General features: G+C 37.2%; 1 protein-coding gene across 5 annotated transcripts in view; it reads left to right on the forward strand.

Moving 5' to 3' along the window:
• PARD3B (par-3 family cell polarity regulator beta) overlaps positions 1–23,909 on the forward strand; it is a 1,090,519-nt gene that overhangs the window by 417,778 nt on the left and 648,832 nt on the right. For all 5 annotated transcript variants that reach the window (XR_013402125.1, XM_015110772.3, XM_015110773.3 and 2 more), the window contains exon 3: positions 8,182–8,353. Coding sequence is in view for 4 of the 5 variants with exons in the window: in XM_015110772.3 (XP_014966258.3) it covers positions 8,182–8,353 (172 nt within the window). In the remaining variant the exon portion in view is untranslated. The remainder of the gene's footprint in view (positions 1–8,181; positions 8,354–23,909) is intronic.

Consider the following 23,909-nt stretch of genomic DNA (forward strand, 5'->3'; position numbering starts at 1 on the left):
GAAGGGCTTTATGGGTGCCACTTGACCTCCATGACACCCTTTGCCCTACCACTGCTAGAGATGGTGAAGGGCACAGAGACAAGGGCTCCTCAGACCTCCCCTTTGTATATTAGATGTGAGCTGTGAATGTTGTTTAATGAATAGTGAGTGATTATCCCTAAAGAAAGTAAATAATACAGCAGACACAAATTCAAAATTTTCTTCAACTTGTCAAGGGATAACATATCATCTTTGAAATTTTAATTCAAGTCAGAGAAGAAAATGTGATTCAATATAAGATGGGTTTAATGTGTATCTGCCTTCTTTAGGAACATACTACATAATTTAAAAGAAGTAAATGTATATTTGACTGAAATATGGGTGGTTATTTAAAGGGGCATATTTTTGTTATTATGGGACAATTCAAGCAGATGCATCTTTAAAAAGTGATCAGGATAAATGGGGTTTTCAGTACAGTTGAATAAATCATGTTATTTTCTTCAGAATAATGCTTAAAGCTGTAAAGTTTATAAAGGTTCCTGTTATGGATTTTCAGTTTGGGGAGGAAATGAAAATAGGTTTATCTCATTTACTGACTGTCAGTTGAACTTTCTGAGAATCAGAGCTGTTATGTCCCTGCTTTGATGATGCTAGAGCTGATGCTTGCATCTGATGAAGATGCTAATGTGGGCCTGCTAATTTTTAAAATCTGGATTAAATGCTTTTAGCTAGCTGTCAAAATCCTATGAAGGAAGAGACCATACTTTGAAACCTTTGTTTAAAGTGGCATAAAAATCAGCTCACATAGCCAATTGTTATTTAGTTACAAGCAGATGCATACATTTAAATGAAATTCTGCAGTTTCATTCCCTTCCCAAAGGTGATAATGTGTTTTTCTCTACTTGTGAAATTGTTGTAATTTCACAGTCTTACTTAGATTTAATTGTGTTTATTAAGATTTGAGACAAATGATTCCAATTTTATTTTATAGGATACTGGGTTTTTTTTTTTTTTTTTCTGTCTTTTAATTTAACTTGATAGTTGGTAACACGGAATACGTAGGAAACAGTAAAAAATATCAATACATTGTTTAGTTCAACAATTTAACCCAAAGAACTCAATGTGGCAAATAAGCCTTTCTTAGTACTACATTAGTTCACTTGACATGTAATTAAAATAGAGCCACATATTTCTCAGTGTAATCACTAATAAAAATGCCATTATAAATACAGTTTATTGTACTCTGTAGCATTTGGATGATTCTTTTTTATTTTCTACATAGGCGAAAGATAATAGCATCAGATTATAAAAATTCAGGCTATAAAAATGACAGAATGCTACAGGCTGGCAACAGAATAAACCACACCATGAATATTGAGAGACTCTGCAATAAATGTTCTTCATGGTATTTATTGTTAAAATATTTACTTGTCGGCATAGAAGCTGAAGGCATTGGTATATTGCTTCAAGTTATGGTCGGCAAAGACCAGACAGCACAAACCATGTACTGCTAGGCAGAAGAGTGATACAGTACTGTATTGTCTAAGGGTTGTGTGTTCTTGTATCATGAAGAACAAGAATAAAAGAAAAGCAGAAATTACCTATTGGTTGTGTTTGATCTTGGTACTTTTTGTGTTCCTCTGTCAGTCCTGTGATGAAGAGATTAAAGAGAAACAACAAAGTAAAAGCAGAATAGGGATAAACAAGTCAAGTGGGACTCAGTCTGGAAGCCAGAGAATGATAGCTATGGTAGGAAAAGAAATTCAATTTAACCTCTATGCTCAGCATTTGGGCATGTTAGGGATGTATCAAGGAAGTTAGTATTCTACCCCATTCCTTCTCACTCCCTAAAATACTCACATGTTCACACATATCTTTACTAGTGATATTGATCATAATAACCTTAGGGTTTTAGAATAGAAACAGATCTGAGTCCTGGCAGGGATACTGATGGAGTGAAATTGCAGAGTACATGGCTCTTTTGATCAGATCTGTTATGCAGGGTCATGGATGTTGTAAATTATCCAAAGTTCTTTTTAATTTTTTTTTTAAATTTTACTTTAAGTTCTGGGATACATGTGCAGAACATGCAGGTTTGTTACATAGGTATACATGTGCCATGGTAGTTTGCTGCACCTATCAACCCATCATCTAGGCTTTTAGCTCCACGTGCATTCGGTATTTGTCCTGATGCCCTCCCTCCCCTTTCCCCCCACCCCCCGACAGGCCCCGGTATGTGATGTTCCCCTCCTTGTGCCCATGTGTTCTCATTGTTCAACTCCCACTTACGAGTGAGAACATGCGGTGTTTGGTTTTCTGTTCCTGTGTTAGTTTGCTGAGGATGATGGTTTCCAGCTTCATCCATGTTCCTGCAAAAGACATGAACTCATTCTCTTTTATGGCTGCATAGTATTCCATGGTGTATATGTGTCACATTTTCTTTATCCAGTCTGTCATTGATGGGCATTTGGGTTGATTCCAAGTCTTTGCTATTGTAAATAGTGCTGCGATAAACATATGTGTGCATGTGTCTTTATAGAAGAATGATTTATATTCCTGTGGGTATATACCCAGCAATGACATTGCTGGGTCAAATGGTATTTCTGGTTCTAGATCCTTGAGGAATTGCCACACTGTCTTCCACAATGGCTGAACTAATTTACATTCCCACCAACAGTGTGAAAGTGTTTCTTTGTTGTTCTTGTTGACTTTTCTATTCTTTTTACCTTTACAAGGTAAAGGAATGAGAAAAATATGGAATGATTTTCTAAAATAAGGTTTATGGATATCACTTTTTTTCTAGAAAAAAGTGAGAATCCTAGTTTCAGATGTTCCTTTCAGATCACCCGTGGGTAACGCAGGAGTAAATGCATACACTTAACGAAGCTAGTGCCTAATCTTTGAATTGGGAACACCAGTTAGCCTTGGCAATTAATATCTAGTTATTGAAAGTAATTCACACATACCGTGTTAATTAATTTATTTCCATGTGTTTTCCTAAATCCTGTTTAGAAGGTAGATGTGTTCCTGAGAAATACACTACACCTCTTTCTCTCAAACAGGGGTACCCAAATCATGAGATAAACATCTCACTTTCTTGACGCCTTAATCATACAATCTTTTCATATTGAAAAGAAGTACAGAAAGCTGGTAGGGTCTAAAATGTGAAATTTTCATGACTTTGAAAATAAAGTTGGGCACTTCAGTGTTGAGCTTATGACATACCTCTTCAGGCTGTGTCTCCACTTGCTCTGGAGTTTTATTCACATTTGTCCTTAAGCTACTTTAAGGGACACTTTTAAAAAGCCTCACAATAGATAAAGTGGTGTATTGGCAGATAGCTGGGTGAGGGAGTGCCTGGGACAGATTGTGAACACCTCTCCATTCAGCCTGCATCCTGCTTTATCCAGTGACCAAATGGGCTGACTCCCCCTTTTGAAAGTGAGCCTGAAAAGGAAAGAGAAGATAGATAATCTCCATTTTTGGAGTATGATGGGGCAGAAACAATTTCCCCCAGTGTTGAATAAAAAAGGAGGAATTTATCTGCCATAATTTCCAAAGCCAAACCAACAATAATGATGATGATGATACCCCGAGCACCTTAAGATTAAACATGGATCATTTATACACGTTCATTTAATTAAAAAAATTGAATGTTCTATAAACACATGAAAAATCTAGGTATCTTTTGTGGCTCTATTAGATTTTAGTATCTGTTTTCCCTCATATTTCACTGATTTTTTTCAGCAAATATATATCGAGCACCTATGATGGCGTATTCACTCTTCGAGCCAATGGGGATACACAATCATAACAAACTCAGGGTTCTCATGGAGCTTACATTCTAGTGAGGTGCAGAGACCGGTGATAAAATAAGAAGAGCCATGGTGCTGACAGGATGATACACATGATATAAAGTAAAACAAAGGAGGGGAATACAGGGAGTAATGAAGATGCTGCAATTTAGTGTAGCCACAGAAAGCCTGGCATTTGATTAAAGATCTGAAAGATCGAGGAACAAGCCTTGCAGGTGTCTGGTGGAAGACTGTTTGTGGCAGAGAGAACAGAAAATGCAAGGACCCTGAGGCGGGTGTAAAGACAATAGTGCAGCTGGGAAGCTGGATGGAGTACTGAAAACAAGGGTTGGGATCAGTAGAACACGTGGTCAGAAATAAGAGCAAGTGATCATATGGGCCATTGCAGAGACTTAGACTTTTCTTCAAGTGAGGTGGGTAAGTATTACAGGAGTCTCCTCAGAGGAGACACATGATCCAATTCATGCTAGCAAGGTCGGTCTGGCTGCTGTGTTGCGGGCAGGGGGAAGAGGCAGTGGGTAGAAACAAGGGGACTAGTCAGGAGCCTGTTAAGAAACACATAGTAGCTGGGTCCAAATTGGTGACAGTGGAGGTCGTGAGAAGTGGTCAAATAGAGTGTATGAGAGACAGAGGAGAGGGGAGGGAGAGAGAGTTGAAGGATTGCTGCAAGGTGTTTGACCTGAGCAACTTAGAAGGATGAATTACCATTAATTGGGATGTAAAGAACTGTGGAAAGAGCTTTGGAAGGTCACTTTTTCCATTTTTGACTCGTTAGATTAGGAAATGAGCCTGGAGTTACAGAAGGGCTGGGTTGCACCACTTAAAATTTTGAATTTATCAGCCTATAGAGTTATATTAACCCGTGAAACAGAAGACATCACTAAACAAATTTAGACATATGCTCTTCAACATTTTTGGAGACCAAATCCAGAAGATGAAGAAGAAAAAACAAAAGAAAACTTGATGGAGGGCCCAGAGAAATAAGGGTAAACCAAGAGACTGGTACCCTGGAATCCAAGTGCAGAAAGTACTTTGAGAAGGCAGTGATCACCTGTGTCCTGAAGTGAAGCCAGAGAAGCCCCTTTAGATTTAGGAATCTAGAGACTGTTTTTGATCTTGATAAGAACAGTTTCAGTGGAGTTGAGGGGTGAGAGCCTGACTACAATGGCCTCATTAAAGAATGGAGGAGAGATATTGGAAACTGCTGTGTAGACAGCTCTTTCAAATTTTTGCTTCAGATGGGAGGCAAAACATGGGATGGGACCTGTAGTAAGTGGATCCTGAGAAGGTCATTGGTTTGGTGGGAGAACTTGTAGCATAGTCATAGACTGACCTTCCTGTGTCTATCTGGGGATTAGATGCTTAAATACTGACAGAGGTCTTGAGGGAACAGGAGTTTTGACTGGAAGTAAAGATTGTGTGAACAGATCATTTTGAATTATGGGGTCTCCTGGAAATGCCAGCACTGCAGTAGGTAGCACAAGGACACTGGCATCATAGAAGGAGACTGGAGGGCAGACCAGAAGGAGAGAGAAGGCAGCAGAGGAATCATCCAATCCAACATTGCCGGTTTGCACTTTGTGTAGGGTGTAGGTTACTGCAGCCCCTGACGTGTCAGTGAAAGTTCTCCCACATGCCATACAAGTTTAAGTGAAACCTTAACACAAAAGCTTTTTAAATAGAACTCCCTCTTTCATGTTTAACACATCTCTGTGGGAAAGATAACTTTGAATGGGTTTAAAGGCAAGGAGGGAAGGCCATTTCCAGGCACAGGATTCTTTAAAAACCAGCATGCCTTCTGTTGAGGGACTAGAAGAGTAGTTTATGTTAATTAACGAGTCTCTGTAACACTGTCTTCTGAGGAGTCTGCTACCCAGGAATGTAGGTGTTCAGATGACTGAAGTAATCTATTTAACAAGGACCTGCAACATGTGATGCAAACCAATTATCAAAGTTGAAACAAGCGTAAGTCTGTGTATATTGTAGATGTTGAGATGAACACTGGACGCAGAGAGTCTGTTCAGCAAGCAGCCATGAGAGCTGTGACACATCAGCAGCTGGTCCTCTTCTTCCAGGAGTAGAGACTTTTTCATCCATTCAGGATGACTAGGTGCTAACTGGGAAACAGTCTCAGCAATTGATTTTAATCAAAGAGCTTATGAGATTTGGGGAGCATCAGGTCTTGCTATTATAATCTTCAAGAAAAGTGATGTATTGCCTGTGTCTCCAAAAAGTGGAGTTCACATTCTATAGGGCATAACACCCTTATGGACAAATTACAGACATTCTTCAGTGTAGCCTCTCTTTTTACAGTTTTCTTTTTGGAAAACAGCTACAGTAGAGGAAAATACTTTCTCTGGATTGAAAATTTAAAAGACTAGATTCCACTACTAGCTACCATTTAGTCAGTGACCTTGGGAAACAAAATTTCAGAGCTACTCTGTTCTACCATTTGATAAATAGGTATAATATTCTTACTGCATACACTGTATACTTGTGTGGATAAAATGTGTGGAAAACAGTAAAGTATGTTAAGAAAAAAATATTTATGAGTTATCACTTTTAAGTTTTTGTATTATACTTCTAGTTGATGTTCTATTTTTTTCTTGTTTTTCCAATATTTAAGGTACATGAGGGTTATACTGAGTTAAGGATGTCATATGAAAGAAGAGTAAGATAAAACTCTTAACTTACACTAAGCTGTTCGTAGTACCAATATGATATGCCATTGCCTTGTTGATAGGTATGTTAAATGTTAAAATGAACATTACTAATATGTGTCAGAATTCATGAATACACAAAATTGAAGTTATTATATAACAGAAATAGTGATGAAAATCACACATCCACCACATTAAAAAACTGATTTCATTTTCCTTTTCAAGATTTAAAGTGTTAAACTCATTCTGGCTGGATGATGAGAAAGATATAGTTCTACTGATTCTTTTTATACTAGAATAATCTTTCATTATTAATCTATTTAAGTCTTATCTCAAATAAGTTCATCAGTGCTGCCAGTTGCAAATAGAAAATGCATGTGCTCAATTTCAAGAATTAAAAATAATGCCTTGGGAGTAGCATTTCTTTTCTGTGGCAAGAGGATTGTTGGATTTTCCAATTAAAGAAGTCTCCATACTGGAAATGAGTAGTCAATTATGAAAATTATTTTTGAATGGCCAATTTGCATATCCCTAATTGTATTCATTTCTTTTGAAAGACCGAACTTGAAATTTATGATGTTTTGATTGGTTAACCCTGCACTTCTGTTATTATTACTGTCGCCAACAGTGTTCCCCTATGAATGGGGCTTTGAGTGTCTTTCCTGAATAAATGCTTGAATCATAAGTAGGTTTGTTTTACTTAATGAACAGAAAATATCTAAAGATGTACAACCAGTTTTTACATTTACACACATTGCACTTTTTGGAATGACAGTAGCGTCCTTGAGCTGCCTCGTGTACTCACATTTGGACTTTTCTACATCAGCTGATGAGAAACCCATGAAGTTTCTGAATGTTGGTGCTGTTTGTTGGCCAAAAGTGCAGTTTCAGCAGAGCTGTCCTCACTGCCTATACAGTAGTGTCTGTGTGATTACTTGAATTTTTAAAGATATCTTGTCCTTATTTCAATGAAAAAAATGACTTGGAAATGGACAATTAAGAGTTTTTATATTAACGGTGAAAAGCATACTTCTCGCGTAAAATAAAATTGACATATAATTAGATTAAAAGTAATGATGTTGAGTTGTATTGGACTTAGCATTCCATTGGACTTAAACCAGTCAACACAGAGTCAATCATGAAGGAAAAGAACAAAATTAAAGACATGTACAAAAATGGGATACCTATTTATACAAGATAAGCACAAATTGTATATAAGTAGACACACAATGTATGTATGTATATATGTATGTAGAGTGTATCTACAGGGACAGATACAATTAGGGATCTTGTAATGTGTTTTAGGTCTCTGAGACTGGAATACCCTCCCTATACTATTTAAGTCTATTCAACGCATATTCAACTTTCATTTTTGGAAGCACTCTTTAATAAGAGACAATGAAGTCCTTTTAGGCATATTAGGGAAGGTGGGGTAGTGGGAAGGGGAAGCAGCCATTTCATTCCTTTAAGAGAGTGAGCCAAAATTGGTTCTCTTTTTCAGTAATAGACAAAATAAACAAATGAATAAACCAGTATTATTTCTTGACCATAGTGCTTATAGACATAATATTATTGAAAAATTAAGAGTTTTGGTATAGTAACATTAACGTTTTAAGTTTGATGAGGCGATTTTCTTTGAAACCAAATAAAGATCTCATTCAGCTAGATAGTGTCTGTGTGGTATGCATGTCCTACAAACTAATTAGTGTTGTTGGATTTGTTTGTAGCTGATTGCTGTGTTTGAAGAACAAGAACCACTCCACAAGATTGAGAGCCCCAGTGGAAACCCTGCAGAACGGCAGAGCCCAGATGCTTTTGAGACAGAAGTGGCTTCCCAACTGGCTGCATTTAAACCAATTGGTGGGGAGATTGAAGTAACCCCTTCTGCTCTAAAACTAGGTATGTGTAATGTTTATGGTATTCTTTTCACCTGATTGAAGATTTATCATCTTATTGATTAGGTGTTGTTTCTTCTTTGTGACTTTTATCCTGTTAATATTTTTATATTGTGGTTTATCTTTTCTTTAAATTATTTTTGTACATAGCTCTTTGCAGCTACTGTTGCTTAGGTAAGTGGATGCAGCTTTTTCTTCAACTGAAGGTGAATCAGAATTGTATGCCCTTGAAGTAACATGGGGGAGTCAGATGCTAAATGTTGAAGTGTGCCTATATCATATGAGTATAACTTTTTTTAAAAGTTCCTGAAAAAAAGTCATTTGGGAAAAGCCAAAGTTTGTCAAAGAATCCATGCTAGAAATAAAGGTCACTTTATTTTCTTAGCCTCCATCTTTTTCTCCCTAGGCTATAATCTAAGAATCTGGGGGAAATGTTTTGAAGTTAGTTTTGAAATTCTTTTCTGATTATTTATTCAGACAAGACAATTTATCCAGTAATTTTGCTTACAATTAGTTTTCATTGTATTTGTAGAATGAGAAAGTAAATATTATTCTAAAGTTTCAATCAGTTTACAACTCCAAGAGAACACGTCTGTTTTGGTGATACCTCCTAAAGATAAATTTAGCTCAATTTAACAGCATGAAGTTTTTGAAAATCCACTAATATCTTGGTATTTCAAACAACTTTTTATGCCTGTGGAATGTTTGTGCAACATTTGGAGACTGCTTAGAGCACCTGTTATGAGGGAAATCTCAAGCTAGAAGAACAGAGGCTTATTCCACTTTGCAAAGGTCAGCTGCTTCTTCTTTTAAAGCAAAACATATGCTTAAAATGGTTAGAATTGTACATAGTACTCATTTTTCCATTTGAAATATATACTGTAAAGTTAAACGTACATACTCCAATGCTGACAATCCGTATTTTGTACTGATTTTCAGAAAAGTATCTGTAGTGGCCCTTTTAAAATAAACCAAATGGAAGTTAATGACCTATAGTCTTCGTGGGTTTTCCTCTGTCTTTTGGAACCAAGCTGGTGAAGCAGTCTGCTGGCACGTGGCTGCTGGAGGACTTTGTGGCAGCTTCTCTTCATCTGAAGCCAGCCTTGTGGCTTCAGCAGCCTTACAGCCCCATCATTCATTTGCATAATGGATGCCTTTTTATCCATTATGCAAATGGTATGAGAGGAAAATTAGGCAATAAGGGAAGACGAAAGGAGAAAATTGCTCTTGCTTGTTTTAATATTCTATTTATAAGCAAGCACTGTGGTCTTCAAATGACCGAACCTCAGAGTACTTCTGTGCCGGAGAATTTGTTTTCACCTCTCTCTTACGAGTGTTCTCAGGGAAAAAAGTTGGTTTTCTTCAGCTTTTTTGTTGTAATATCAGAACAACATAATATTGAATGCAAGAAAAAAAAATCAGCTGAGATTCCCCTTCTTTGAAAGTGGACGTTTTACTTCTTCCATAATGATTTTTGATAAGTCAGAGAAAACAATATTTATTACATGAGTACACACCAAATAGATCCCTTACTCATAATAACTAATTTAAGCCTCATGATACTTAGTCAGCTTTTATTATTTTTATCTTTTCAGAGTTGAAGAATAGGCACAGAGAAGTTTAGTAACTCAGCAGAAATCACAAAGCTATTAGTTGGTAGAGCCAGGATTTGAACTCTTGCTGTCTGCAGTGTGAGGAACCATTTTGCTGTGCTGCCTCCGATATGCAGTTCCTAAAATGGCCAACTAATATAACTGTTTTGGGGTTTACTTTGAGAATATATGCCAAAATCCTGAAAATACTAAACTCCTTGGTCTACAATCTCATTTCACTTAGTACCAGATTAAATGATGAGACTAGCTCACTTTTAGGTGGGAAACATTGCTTTCCAACCATTTGGCCTGAAACCTTGGCATCACCTCCAGTTCCACCGTTTCCTTCTACCTCCCCCACTCTGTCAGCTCTTCAGCTTCCTCATCCACAGCCACCACAGCAGGCCAGAGCTTTGCCATCAATTAGACTATTGCAGAGGCCTCAGACTGACCTCTTTGTTTACAATGTCTGCTTTCTCCAGTCCCTGCTGTTGCCAGAGCTGCCTTTCTAAATCACAAATCTGATTATATAATATAACTCCCCTGCTTAACGACCTTCACTGGCTTCCCATCACCCTGAAAACCATATCCAAACTCGTTAGCAAGCTGATGCAGATGGTTCCTCTGAATCAGCAGGAGAAATGTGGGCAAGGATGAATGATGTAAAAAAATCATCCCTTACCCACCTTCATGGTTCTAGCAATTTGAGTACTTTGCATTTCTGGAACTTAAAAAGCAAAGAAAAAACTTATTTGTCAGGTTTTTCAGATAGAGAGGTTAAAGAAGGAAGCAACACAGCCAGCTTTGGTCTCCACCCATTCTGTTTCCTTGTTGGCTCCAGGGCAGGATGTGGCCATAGGCTATGCACCTCCAGATGGAAAGATGTGGTTGGCAGTAGAGGCGGTATTCGTGGCACTGCTGGGAGTGGGACCTGGCCATGCTGTCTGGTCCACCCTGAAAGCCTGCTTAGGTGAAGAATGGGAAGGGCAGTGAGAGGAGTTTTGCACCACCTGTGCCCCAGCAGTTCCTCCTAACGGGGTGCTTATGACGGGCCAGCCATTGAACTCTCACCCTTCATCTCCCTTCCCCAGTCAGCTCCTGTAGGCCATTGGAACTGGTTGTACTTTTCACAGCTCATTCACCCAACCTGGTACAACAGAAATAGGGCTTAATTTTTACTGGTTTTCTTACTCCGAAGGCCATTTTCTTAAGAAAATAGCAAATTTAATCTTCATTGGCTCATGTTGCTTTGCTTAATTAAGCAGACACAATTCAACAAATATTAGGAATCAAGAGACTTTTGTGGTTACATCACGTTGAGCACCCAAAATTTATGTTTTTCTGGTATCTGATATCAAAAGATACTCAATGTTCAGTATAATTTTTATATTTTTTTCCTACACAAGATAACCATCAACAATATTCTATTAAAAACCAACAACCACCTTCTCCATATAATACATACAGAGGTGGACCTCTCCCATTCTTTCTTTATCTTCCGGGATGTAATTCTTACACATGCATATTCATATTCCCAGGCCCTTCATGATGTAGCTGCTTCCTCTCTGCCCACCTTTATTGCTGGCCACTCTTTCACAGTCACCTTAACCTGCAGCCACTGTGAACCACTCGCCATTCCAAATTTACTACCTTCAGATATCTGTGCCTTTGCGGATACTGTTCTCTCTACCTGGCTTACTCCTTTGTCTCTTATGTAGTGAACTCATATGCACCTTTTAAGTTCAAGCTCAAATATGACCTTGTTCATGAAGCCTTGTCCAAATCCTTAAAACAGTACAGTAAGCATACAATAAGTATTATTTCTTAATTCCTCATCTAACAATCAAGGGTTACAAAGATGAACAGCAGACATCTACCGACATAAAGGGGTTCATAGTCATACCCTATAAGCTAATGGGGTATGTATTTTTCATTTGTAAGATGAGTTTTAAATCAAGTGGGCAACCACATAATTCCAACCTCATTCATCTAAATTATTTCTTATCATTTATTTTCTAATGGATTTTCTAATGTAATGCTGAATGACTGAGCCCTGACTCAGCCCTAAGTAGCAAATCACTTTCACACTTTAAGATTCTGTGACTCTGAAATCGGCCAAAGCATGTTACCATATAGTACAGAGATTGCTGGCCTGAGAGTTCGTTTAAATGATGAGCTGCGGTAACCAAAATACCAGGCAAAATTGGAAAGAATCATATTCACGTGATCTATTTGGACTTAAGAATCATCTAGTTCAAGAATTTTCCAAGTCTTCTCTGTGAAACCCCACGGTTCTTCTGAGCATGTATTAGGGTTTCAATGGATGCTTGATTCTAGTTAATAAATAACACTTATTGAGCGCTTAAGTTCCAGATGCTATTTAAATTTGTTCATTCTCCATCTCTGGACAAATAGGATTGGTTATGCTAGTATAGAAGAAAGGGTGCAGAAGTCTATAAAGTAGCCAATAAACAAAATCCCAATGCTTATCTACCCCAAAACCTCACCTCCACTCAAAAGACCTATGCATGCCTCAGAAAAAGTTTTGTGAAATGCTGACCTAGAAATACACAGTTCCACAGAATTTTATAATTAACAATTGTCTAGGTAATCAACATTATTTAACAAATGAGCAAATAAAAGCTTAAATTCAATGTGTACTCTGATGTTGAATAAGGAACTAGAACTGGAAGCCAGATCTCTCAGCTTCTAGAACAGTGCTTGTTCAGGTACATGACTTTTTAAAAATTAATTATAGATTTCAATTATCCATATATTTTAGGTACTATATGTGATAGCACCTCATGTCTTTTTGGAATTGAGTAGAGTGTAAATTAATAAATAGATATTATGCATAGCTATAAATCAAAAGCTACTGAGAGAATAAATACCAGAAAATGGAGGTGGAGAAAATGTCTTTTAAATCCTATAAGTTTCAGAAATGAGTTTGCTTCCGTCTTCTTATCGTCTCATCATGTGTGTGTGTGTGTGTTTGTGTGTGTAGGAAAGTTCCACTAAAACCAGTGTTCTAATGGGATCCGTAGGTATGGGGATTTTTTGAAAATAATGTGGATATTTTAATACACTTTTTGTTTTTTAAATATGTACATATAGGGCCATCTGTAAAAAAGACAAATGAGTAAGGAAAATTATTTTGAAGTTTAGGAGGGTAGGAGTCTCCCGGCCCTTCCTCTGACTAGTCCCTGCGCTGCCTTCATGATTAGCACCTAACCACCTACTGTTCCCTAAGAGGCTTTTTGTGGCCATAGCCCAGGGTTGGCCCAACCCAGTCTTTGTCCCTTGAGAGTCAGTGATATGGAGCTAGTTCGAGACCCTGCAGTATTCGATCTAGCTGTGTGATCAGGGTAAGTCATGTAACCTATCTCTATCAGAACCAAATTTTTCCAAACAAAAAATAAATCAGGACGAATCTGGGACACATTCTAGCGAAGTAAAAATTGAAAACCAAGGCTATCCAGGTCACTCCCTGATGTATCACCACCATCTCTCCCTGGGCCAGTTTCCTCATCTATAAAATAAGCTGTCCTTTTTCCAGTGGACCATGATGGTTCCATGAGTGTTTTGTTAATACCAAACTGAATTTGGATCCAACTCCATGCCTCGGCCAATTTCCCTCCTAGGGCCTCAATTAATTAGTAGCTTTTTACTTTGTATCTTTTGATAATTTTTCTCAGTACTTCTTGATTGAAATTTGCTGATTTGGGTTCAAGGTTTCATGGGAAAATATTTATTTCGTGAAATTATTTTAGTAATGTAATTTAAGTAGTGTTTCAGGATAAAAAGTACTTTAAACTTGGCTGTTACCATGCTTGTGATCTAGATTACCTTGATATAAAGTAATCTGATTAAAGTTTGGCGTTGAAGTGGTATTAGCTTTATTCTCCTCTTGTATGTTAAACTTTGAAGATGAGCTACTTTCTATTTGAAAGTGATTCTTGTTTTTAAGACTTGAAAGCTCAAAGGTGCCTCAGATGCTTTATTGTTTCCATGTGTGTTTGTGCTTCTTCAAAACCGAAATGGAAATTATGATTATGTGTTTGTTATAATATCGTTATTTTCAAAACACTGAGTTCTCTTTATTTGCAGTGGCGTTCAGCGAATACTGTGTAGCTATAGATTCCTGATGAAAAATGTGACCATTTTCTATCTGATTTTGACTAATTTACTGCATAAAGGAAACATATGGGAACATTTTTCTCAATTTTTAACCAAACCAAATCCCTTTATGGCACTGATCTTCAGGAAAACATAAAGAAAGGGGAAGTTTATTCCTTTAATTAGGCTGCCGTGTGTAAGTAGCTGCTGTGCCCATAATGTGAGTTTAAGTATTGGCATCTGATCCTAGACAAACACACTCACACCACACACATAGCAGAACTAAAGCTCAGGGTCGGGTTATGCTTCTGATGAAGCCTTTGAATTCTGACTACAAAGCGTATAAGCATGTGAGGGTTCCTTGTTGTTGGAAGCTCTTTGCTGTAGGCTGTGAAACCCAGAGTTAAAATTACCCAGAGTTAAAATTGCTTAGATGAATCCATAAGTTACAATTTGGTCATTGAGTTTCATCCTATTTGTTTCCTATTGAGGCTGATTATTCAAAAGTTAGCAGTTACAGAATAGCTTTTCTTTCTTTTCTTTTTCCTTCCCTGGGAGTCTGGTATTTTTTTCCCATCAAGGCTTAAATGAATAATGTTATAATTAGCTATGGTAACCTTGCTAGGGGATCATCAATCAGTCATAGCCATATAGACAACAAAGTGTGTGCTTGCTTTCTGGTGTGACTATAACTAAATCAGGGCTAAGGAGGCTACAGTGTTACTAACCCATTTTGAGCACCACTCTTCTTTTGCTACTGTTTTCTTTTTTTAATTTTTTTCTTTTTTCTTTTTTTTTTGTAGCAATGGGTCTTGCTATGTTGCTTAGGCTGATCATGAACTCCTGGCCTCAAGCAGTACTCCTGCCTCAGCCTCCCAAAGCATGAACCACCACGCCTTGGCTGTTTTGATTTTTATTTTAGATGTTGTTTTCAGAGTAGTGAAAAAGTAGCTCTGTGGGAAAATGGCAGGTTATTCGTTGAATATTTAAAATTAGCTTAATACTTTATAAAAGGGCCGGTGGTACCAGTTAAAGAATAAAGTCAACACCTAAAGACAAGTAGCCCCTAAAAACTATGAAAGGGTAATTACCATATAGGAGTAATTTTTGTTTGTATTAAGTAAAGCTATGAGTAATATTTTAAATATACAATTTTGAATATGCCTGGCATTACCTCCTTTTGCAGATGAATATATATAGGCCTCATAGTTGATCACTTCCTACCATTTTATAAAATTAAAATGATTAGGTTTGCTTGAAGACATGCTATAGTTTTATAAATGCATTTAAATGAAATATTATTTATTAAATTATATAGTGTTACACTTCAGAAAAATAAAAATTACCACCATCCTGACAGAACTTGTATTTTCATTTTTTTTGTTTTATATTCAGTTAACTTTTGTATTTTAGTCTTATTTCAATTTCCTTCTTTTTTCCAACTGCTTCAGTTACCCTTTTGTCTCTTTAATTTTGTGTGCTATATCTGATGGCTAAGTTTAGTACCTTAGTTGGTTGTACTCAAATAAAATAGAAAATTATTAAAAGGAATTTACATGTAACCTTTTAACCAAAAATGTAAGATACTACATACAACCATGCTCTCATTTTTGTTCTTTTTCCAGCTGTATTTTCTAAGTTGATTATGTGACCTCTAAAAAAACACAGAGTTCACCATCTCCCCTTTGGCCTCTTACCAATGCCGGACCCACACTGAGATGGAGTCTGCAGATCCTCTAATAAACAAACGGAATGAAAGGTCACCTTTCCTACTGTTCACTTGGTATTAGACCCCTGGGTTTTTAAGCCTCTTTTGCAGATTGCTTTTAATAGTAAGTCCAGTGAAGCCATGTTTGCAGAGGCCTAGTCCCTAAGTAGTGAAAATATTTTCAGCACTGCTATCATATTCAGCTTCTTGTAGTTCCCCCGACCACTGATAAAATGATTTGCAGTTTGTCCTTTTAATAAAGGGGAGGAAAAAAGCCAAGCCATGCACCTCTGGCCTCTTCCCTATGTCCCCACCAGTAAAACCTCCATCGTCCTGCCTTGCAGCCAGTCCCCAGCTCACTCTCTTCTGTTTCAGGTACTCTGAGGCAGCTGAAACGCAGCCACACAGAATTGCCCTCTGTTCTGTAAATACAAGTACTGCTTTTCACAGCCTAATAAGGTTTAACATGTCTATTACAAAATGCCTTTAAATTACTTATCTATATTAAAAATTTGTTGAAGATATGACTTAGATTTTTTATTTATACATTTTCATCTTTGGGACCATAAAATAAATTACATTTTCTCACAAATTTCTAATCATACCTAAATAAATTATTTATAGTAACCATGCTGATTTTCTTTTGCAGTTTGCAATTCAGGAATCTTGTTAACAATTTAATATATGGTAAAGCCCTTTTTGCACTGACAATGTAAATGTAACGTTTAGTCTTTGAGATATTTTCTTCTCTCTGAGTGTGTGTGTGTGTGTGATTTTTTTTTAATTTTCTTTCCACCCAGATGGGCAGGCAAAAAAAAAAAAAAAATCCACTAATTTAATTATTTACAGAAGATCCATCTTAAGGACAAGTCACTCAGAGTTGGACATGCTTTCATGACTGGCTTAGGATTTTCTCATTTGCTCTATCTGATAAAACCATATGATGAATTATGCCTCAATATATACACATTTGGTTATTTACTTTTTTTGTATCTTATTTGAAATTTTACTAAGATCTTGATTTGGCCCAGCGAAAGTAGGAAATACTGAAACAGCTTGATCTGTTCATTCTCACACCCCGAAGTGATAAGGAAAGGTGACAGCCTTTGCTCAGCAATAGCCATAAAAGAAGTCATCTCCTTTTTGCTTACCCTTTTTTTGTTAAATGTTTACCAGATAAAAGACAAAGACCTCCCAGATATCACCACCACACCCTGTCAATTTATCTTTGAAACAATGTATTCATCATATGGTACACAGAAAACAGTGCTCATCCTGTTTATTCATTGGCTTAATGGGAAAATGTTGATCGCTATCAGAAAATACAAATAACTTTCTGTAAAATACAAGTAACTTTCTAAAAATATCAGAATAAATTCTGATTACTAATCTGTATAAATATGAGACTCTCTGCCAGACTCTTCAGACATCTTTACAGATGGAAGAAATTTGGAACTTTGGCAGGGGTTTGGTGTGTAAAATTAGAGGAAAGGAAATTATGTGGTACATCTTACTTTCTTTATTTTCTTTTTGTTTAAAAGGAAGACTTGACTATGGTTACATAATGTATGTTTGTGGAATATGGTGTGATCGGGGAAAATGGGTAGGCTTATTACCTTATCACAACCTATTTAAAATCATAACACTTACATTTGGTGTTTTAAGATAATATTGACTAAAATAAGCCAGAACTTCAATGTCCATATCAGTTTAAACTGTTGGAAAGAAAGTCGTTTTTATAATTTTTTATACTATTTGACCTAAAAAATGGCATAGATAGCAACAAACTGAATGGCCTTGTGTCATTTGGTTCTCTGTATAATTGTGATGATCAATTAAACTCTACTAGTGTTTTTAAAACAAATAGACTTTTTACCCCAGAGATCTGAAAGCATGAGGAAAACTTCTTGTTTTAGTCACAGTTCAGGGATAATGTCCTTTGACCTCAAGACTTTAGCTTGGTGTTACAGTGAACTGCCCTTATGGCAGAGTTCAGCATTTGCTCAGCTAACATCTGCTCTTTTTAGATGATTGGTCTTAACGATGCAGTTATGAAAATCAGTCTATCAGGTGTCAGTGCCAGAGAAAATGGTGGCATGCCTGTCACTCCCTTCAGTTAATCAATAATTATTTATTGATAGCCCAGTAGATTAAAAGCATTACGCTAGGCTTCCAGAGGACTATAAAATAATGCACATCACAAATTCATTCCCAAGTAGCTTGCAATCGAGTTGACTTAAAATAAATTACTGGATGAGTCTGTTAACTTGGCTAGGATTCCAAGCCAAGTTATATATTTTTATCATATATAACGATTGTTCTAATATTACAGAGTACACAATTATCAAACCTTATATTGAAGAAAGATCTTACCTCATAATAAATTCGTATGCTCACAGATTCCTCAAGTGTGTGTGCCATTAGTCAGTATGTGATATTTCTCATAGCTTGGTTAATTGTTTGTCTTTTACTTTGGTCTTCAGTTGATGGGGAGGTTCAAAGTATTCATAAAATTTTAACTTTTTAGTCTTTGATTCGACAGTCTTCATTGACTCTCTAGTTTGGCCAACTTTAATTTTATCTTGTATTAGGCAATTAAAAATACCTAAGCTTTCAAGTCTTTCTATTACTACCAACAGTGTCCTCTGCTCCCCAGACAGGGTCTACAAGGACCTAATGGGTTGGTGGATAAATGTCTATGCATCCATCCATCCATCCTTCTCCCTAAAGACACTCCAGTCAGATGTACTCTTTTAACCGTACATGGTTAATATAGAGACAAACCTTCTACCCAAATGAGTTCAGCAGGTGTACTGTTTAGAAGAATGTGTTGTGCCTAGTCTGGATGTACTTCTTACCTCCTTGCATTATTTTCACTAAGTACTGTGTAAATTACTGATTGAGGCTGGGCGCGGTGGCTCAAGCCTGTAATCCCAGCACTTTGGGAGGCCGAGACGGGCGGATCACGAGGTCAGGAGATCGAGACCATCCTGGCTAACACGGTGAAACCCCATCTCTACTAAAAAATACAAAAAACTAGCCGGGCGAGGTGGCGGGCGCCTGTAGTCCCAGCTACTCGGGAGGCTGAGGCAGGAGAATGGTGTGAACCCGGGAGGCGGAGCTTGCAGTGAGCTGAGATCCGGCCACTGCACTCCAGCCTGGGTGACAGAGCGAGACTCCGTCTCAAAAAAAAAAAAAAAAAAAAAATTACTGATTGAAAACCAGTTGATGATCTTTTCTCTAAAGCTGTAGGCTGTACCTCAGACTAATTTATTAGCATGATATTGAGTGGTTTCAGCAAATTTCATTTTCAGTCCCTCTATTCTGACACAAAATACCATTTTCCAGTTGAATGTCAAAATAGTATAAACATAGCCCTATATGTAAACTTATCTGTGTTAAGGGGTGAATTGAGAAGGAGCAACTTGGCCATCTTGGAAAATGGTCTTTGAGAAGTTTGGAGAATGCGTTTAATGTCTTTTTCTCTTTTCAGATAATTCATTACCTTTAAAAACGTAAATGTCTTTAAAGTACCTTCCTTGACTGCCTTATTGTCCTGTTTTTAAAAAATAATGATTAGCATTTGTTTGATAGTTGCCACAAACTTCATGCCACAATATTCTGACTTCATAATAAGGTGAAGAGTTATGTGAGGTTAGGCAAAATTTTTGTCTCTCATTCATCGCTTCTTAAAATTAGGCTTTTATCTTAGTACCCAAAATATTGTGCTTTATATCTTCTCTAATATCTTGATGAAGTAAGTAGGCAATGGAATGTTTCCAAAAGAAATAAGGATGGAGAAATACACAGATTATATAATCTTACATATTTACAGCAGTATAGTGCAGAAATTGAATACAAGCCCTGGAGCAAGCCTGCCTGGGGCAAATATGGCACTGCAACTTACAGGCTGCGTGGTTTTAGGCAAGTTACTTAAACCCACTGACTGTTCCTCATCTATAAAACAAGGGTGATATTACCTAATTGGATAGTGGCCTAACTGGATAGTTGCAAGCAACGAATGAATTCATATATATGTGTAAATGTAAAACATTGAGAATAATGCCTGCCACATAATAGGTGGTATATAACTGCTAGTCACTGTTAATTTCATTATTATATTTATTATGGATCATTAGGATGAAAAAATATAAAATCTCCATGTATTTAGGTAACTGATTCTTTTTTTTTTTTTTTTTTTGAGTTGGAGTCTCACTATGTGGCCCAGGTTGGAGTTCTATGGCGTTATCTCAGCTCACTGCAACCTCCGCCTCCCGGACTCAAGTGATTCTTCTACCTTGGCCTCCTGAGTAGCTGGAACTACAGATGCGGGCCATCACACCCAGCTAATTTTTGTATTTTTTTAGTAGAGACAGCTTTCACTGTGTTGGTCAGGCTGGTCTCAAACTCCTGACCTCAAGTGATCTGCCCACCTCTGCCTCCCAAAGTGCTGGGATTACAAGCATGAGCCACTGGCACCTAGCCATGCAATTGATATTTTGATCTGGTCTTTTGTTATCCCTATTTCCCACTTTCAACTTTCAGCCCATAAGACCATGTTCTCTCTTTTTCACAAATTTAGATTCTGGTCGTCTTATGCCTTCTCCTAAACCATAAAATTAAATTTTGTTTTACCTCTCTTCAGACTTATGCGATAAATGGTAAAATGGCTTATTGAAGCCAAAACAGTAGCCAGGGATATTAATCAGAATAGTTTCAAATAATGCCTTTGTGCTTGATTTTAGAGATAAATAGAAGGGTGATTGCTTTGATCTTTTTTATCTTCAACTCAAGTATTTACTTTTATGTCCTCACCCTAATTTGGCATATGGTTCATAAGAATTTTCTTTGACAATTGGTAAGTGCATGCTGTCTGTGTTTGACAGTACTTTTATGTAGAGAATAGGAATTTGTTTTTAATGTTGTTCTCCTCCCTCAACTGACCCAGAACACTGGCCAGGGTGCCAACAGGAAACGGCATACTCAAAGGTGTGTTTAGAGAGAATGTCATATAAAAAGATTATAAGTATTTCTGAAAATGGGACACCCAAGTTCTGAAAAGAATGGGGAGCCCTTACCAGCTAAGGCCTGAAAGGGGAAAGAGGAGAAAATCCTTACATATCTGATGAGGCTGCGGATGCTGGGGAAAGGCCCCTTAGAGGATCAGAATCTGCAACCTGTGCATGGCAAGTGTAGCCACTTTCAAAGCTGAAGCTGGCAGAGAGAGAACAGAGCAGATAAACACCCCAAGATTCCTCTCTTCCTACCCTCTGGTCTCCTGCTGATCCTTCCCGATGACTACATTCAAAAGGCAGCCAGAGGGAAAATGGTCTTCAGAAGGCACTGAGACACTGAATTAGAGCAGCCTCCAGGGGGCCAGAACAGGGCATGGAAGACTGGGGAGTGGTCTGGGAGAGAGTAACCAACACAAACATCTAGTCTGTGTGTCTCTGAGGTGAGATTTTTCTACAGTGCTGCTTTTTATTAAAATCATAGAGTGTTACAAAGATCAATAATGCTTTTAAAATTAGCCGACAGATAATTATTAATGTCTATTAGGCATGGAGTATCTCTATTGGAATATAAAAATTAGTAAAATTCAGTTTTTCTCTCAAGGTGTTCACAATTCTGTGCAACAGTTCTCACCCCTTTTCTATTTGTATTCAGACATAACATGGGTGTTATCAATATACACAATACGTCAATAGGGCAGTAGTCATCTTTTTGTGACATTCTTGTGCACAAAAGTTGTACCTACCTTACGTAATATACCTGTTTTGCTGACTATAATTTCATCAACTTTATCACTCAGTGAAGCACATCAGCTTTCAGCTTGCAAAAGTAGATTGAATGTACTTCTTTTTTGCCTCCTCCTTTCCTGACATTCATAAAAATGACAGTGTTTGACTGGGCATGGTGGCTCATGCCTGTAATCCTAGCATTCTGGGAGGCTGAGGTGAGAGGATCACCTGAGGTCAGGAGTTCGAGACCAGCTTGGCCAACATGGCAAAACCCTATCTGTACTAAAAATACAAAAAAGTTAGCCAGGCGTGGTGGTGGGCACCTGTAATCCCAGCTACTCAGGATGCTGAGGCAGGAGAATTACTTGAACTAGGGAGGCAGAAGTTCCAATGAACAGAGATCACACCACTGCACTCCAGCCTGGAGAGACAAAATGAGACCCTGGTCTCCCTCCCAAAAAAAGACGGTTTTAATGTAAAACTAAAGGAGGTGGAGGTAGATGGATAAAATGATTGGAAATGGGAAGAGAAAATGGAGAGTAAATAAAATCAGATCAACAGATGATTCTATCCTTAGACTGCCCTAGAGTAAAGGCTGGGATGAAGGTGGGTAGCCAGCCTGTCTATCTGCCTTCTGTGCGTGCTTTTAAGATGAGATCTGCCAATGAACATGCTTTATCATGTCAACCACCTAATTCAGTGGAGAGGTTATTTTAGGAAAGACCCATATATTGGCAGGAGCAATTGAAGCTATTTGTTGTTAAGCAACTGAATAAGAATATGAATATACTCATTCATTTATATTCAGGGAAATGAATGGACAGCCACTACTCACCAGACAATAAATGGAAAACAACAGCTCAAAGATGAGAACAGTATAGAATTGACAAGACAGTCTTGAAGAAGAATAACAAAGCTTGTCTTAACAGATATTTATAAAGTTATAAAAAATTTTTCAGTGTAGTTTTGGCACAAGAACAGAGCAATGGAGTAGAATAGAAATTATAGCAATAGCCCCTCACAGATATAATAATTTGGCTTACATCATATTTGGTATTGCTGGTCAACTCAGTATCTATATAGAAAAAAAATTTAATATCCCTACCTCACACTGTATACAAAAATCAGTGCTAGACAGATTATAGATCTAAAGGTAAATGAATAACAAAACAAGCTAAAACAATGAAAGACAATGTATAAGACTATCTTCATAACTTTGGTGTTAGGCTTGTTTCTAAAACAGAACGCAAAAAGTGATAGCCATGGAAAAAATTTTGATAAATTGGGTTATGTGCAATAAAGAACTTCTGTTCATTAAAAGACTGAAAAGAAAAGCCATAGATTCTATGAAGAAATTTTAACACATATATCTGACAAAGGATAGTGTACAGGATACATAAATAACTCCTAAAAGTTATAAGAGAAAAGCATCCTGCTCAACAGAAAAATAGAAAAGAATCCTAACAGGCACTTCATAAAATGGCCAGTAAATTTCTATAAAGGTGTTCAACTTCATTAATCATAACAGAAAAGCACATTAAAACCACATTGCAAATTTGAGCAACAAAATAAACAATGTAGTATTGATTTATAACCCAACATATAAGGTAAATTTGCATGAGCCCATACTGATATAAGTGATTGTTTGAATAAATAAAACTAGTAGTGGTCAGGGGTAAGGGTAGGGGTTGACAAATCTTTCTAATAGAATTCCAAATAATAGATATAGGTAGTACTTTCCCCTTGAGTATGGGCTGAAGTTGATGACTTACTTCCAAAGAATAGGATACAGAAAAAGAAAACGAGTGAATCCACAGTGGAGAAACCTGGCAAGCAGTGTTTGAACCAAGTGATCAAGATTATCATCTCCAGGCATAAATCAGCTGATACCATGTAGTCTGAAAATGATGTGATGAGCAGAGCATTTCACCTCAATGGTATTCTTCCTTCAAATCCATACCCCCAGGCTAATCATGAGAGGAACATTTTACAAAATACCTGACAAGTCCTCTTCACAACTGTCAAGGTCATGAACAACAAGGAAAGATTGAAAAACTGTTCCAGACCAGAGGAGACTGAGAAGACTTGATGACTAAATACAATGTGGTATCCTAAAGTGAATACTGGAACAGAAAAGGTCATTAGTGGAAAAACTGGTGAAATCCAAACGAAATCTGTAGCCTTGTTAATAGTAATGTACAAATATTAAATTAGTTTTCACATACATACCATTGTTACGTAAGATGTTAATGTAGGGGAAACTTGGTACTTTTTATACTATCTTTGCAAGTTATAAATTAATTCAAAAGGAGAAGTTGGTTAATACAAGGCTATTCTAAATTCATCAGAAATTATCGAAATGAAAGACAATACCGGCTGTTGGTGAGCCTGTGAAGTAAGTAA

The sequence above is a fragment of the Macaca mulatta genome, chromosome 12 (genome assembly GCF_049350105.2).
Source record: "Macaca mulatta isolate MMU2019108-1 chromosome 12, T2T-MMU8v2.0, whole genome shotgun sequence".
Lineage (NCBI taxonomy): Eukaryota > Metazoa > Chordata > Mammalia > Primates > Cercopithecidae > Macaca > Macaca mulatta.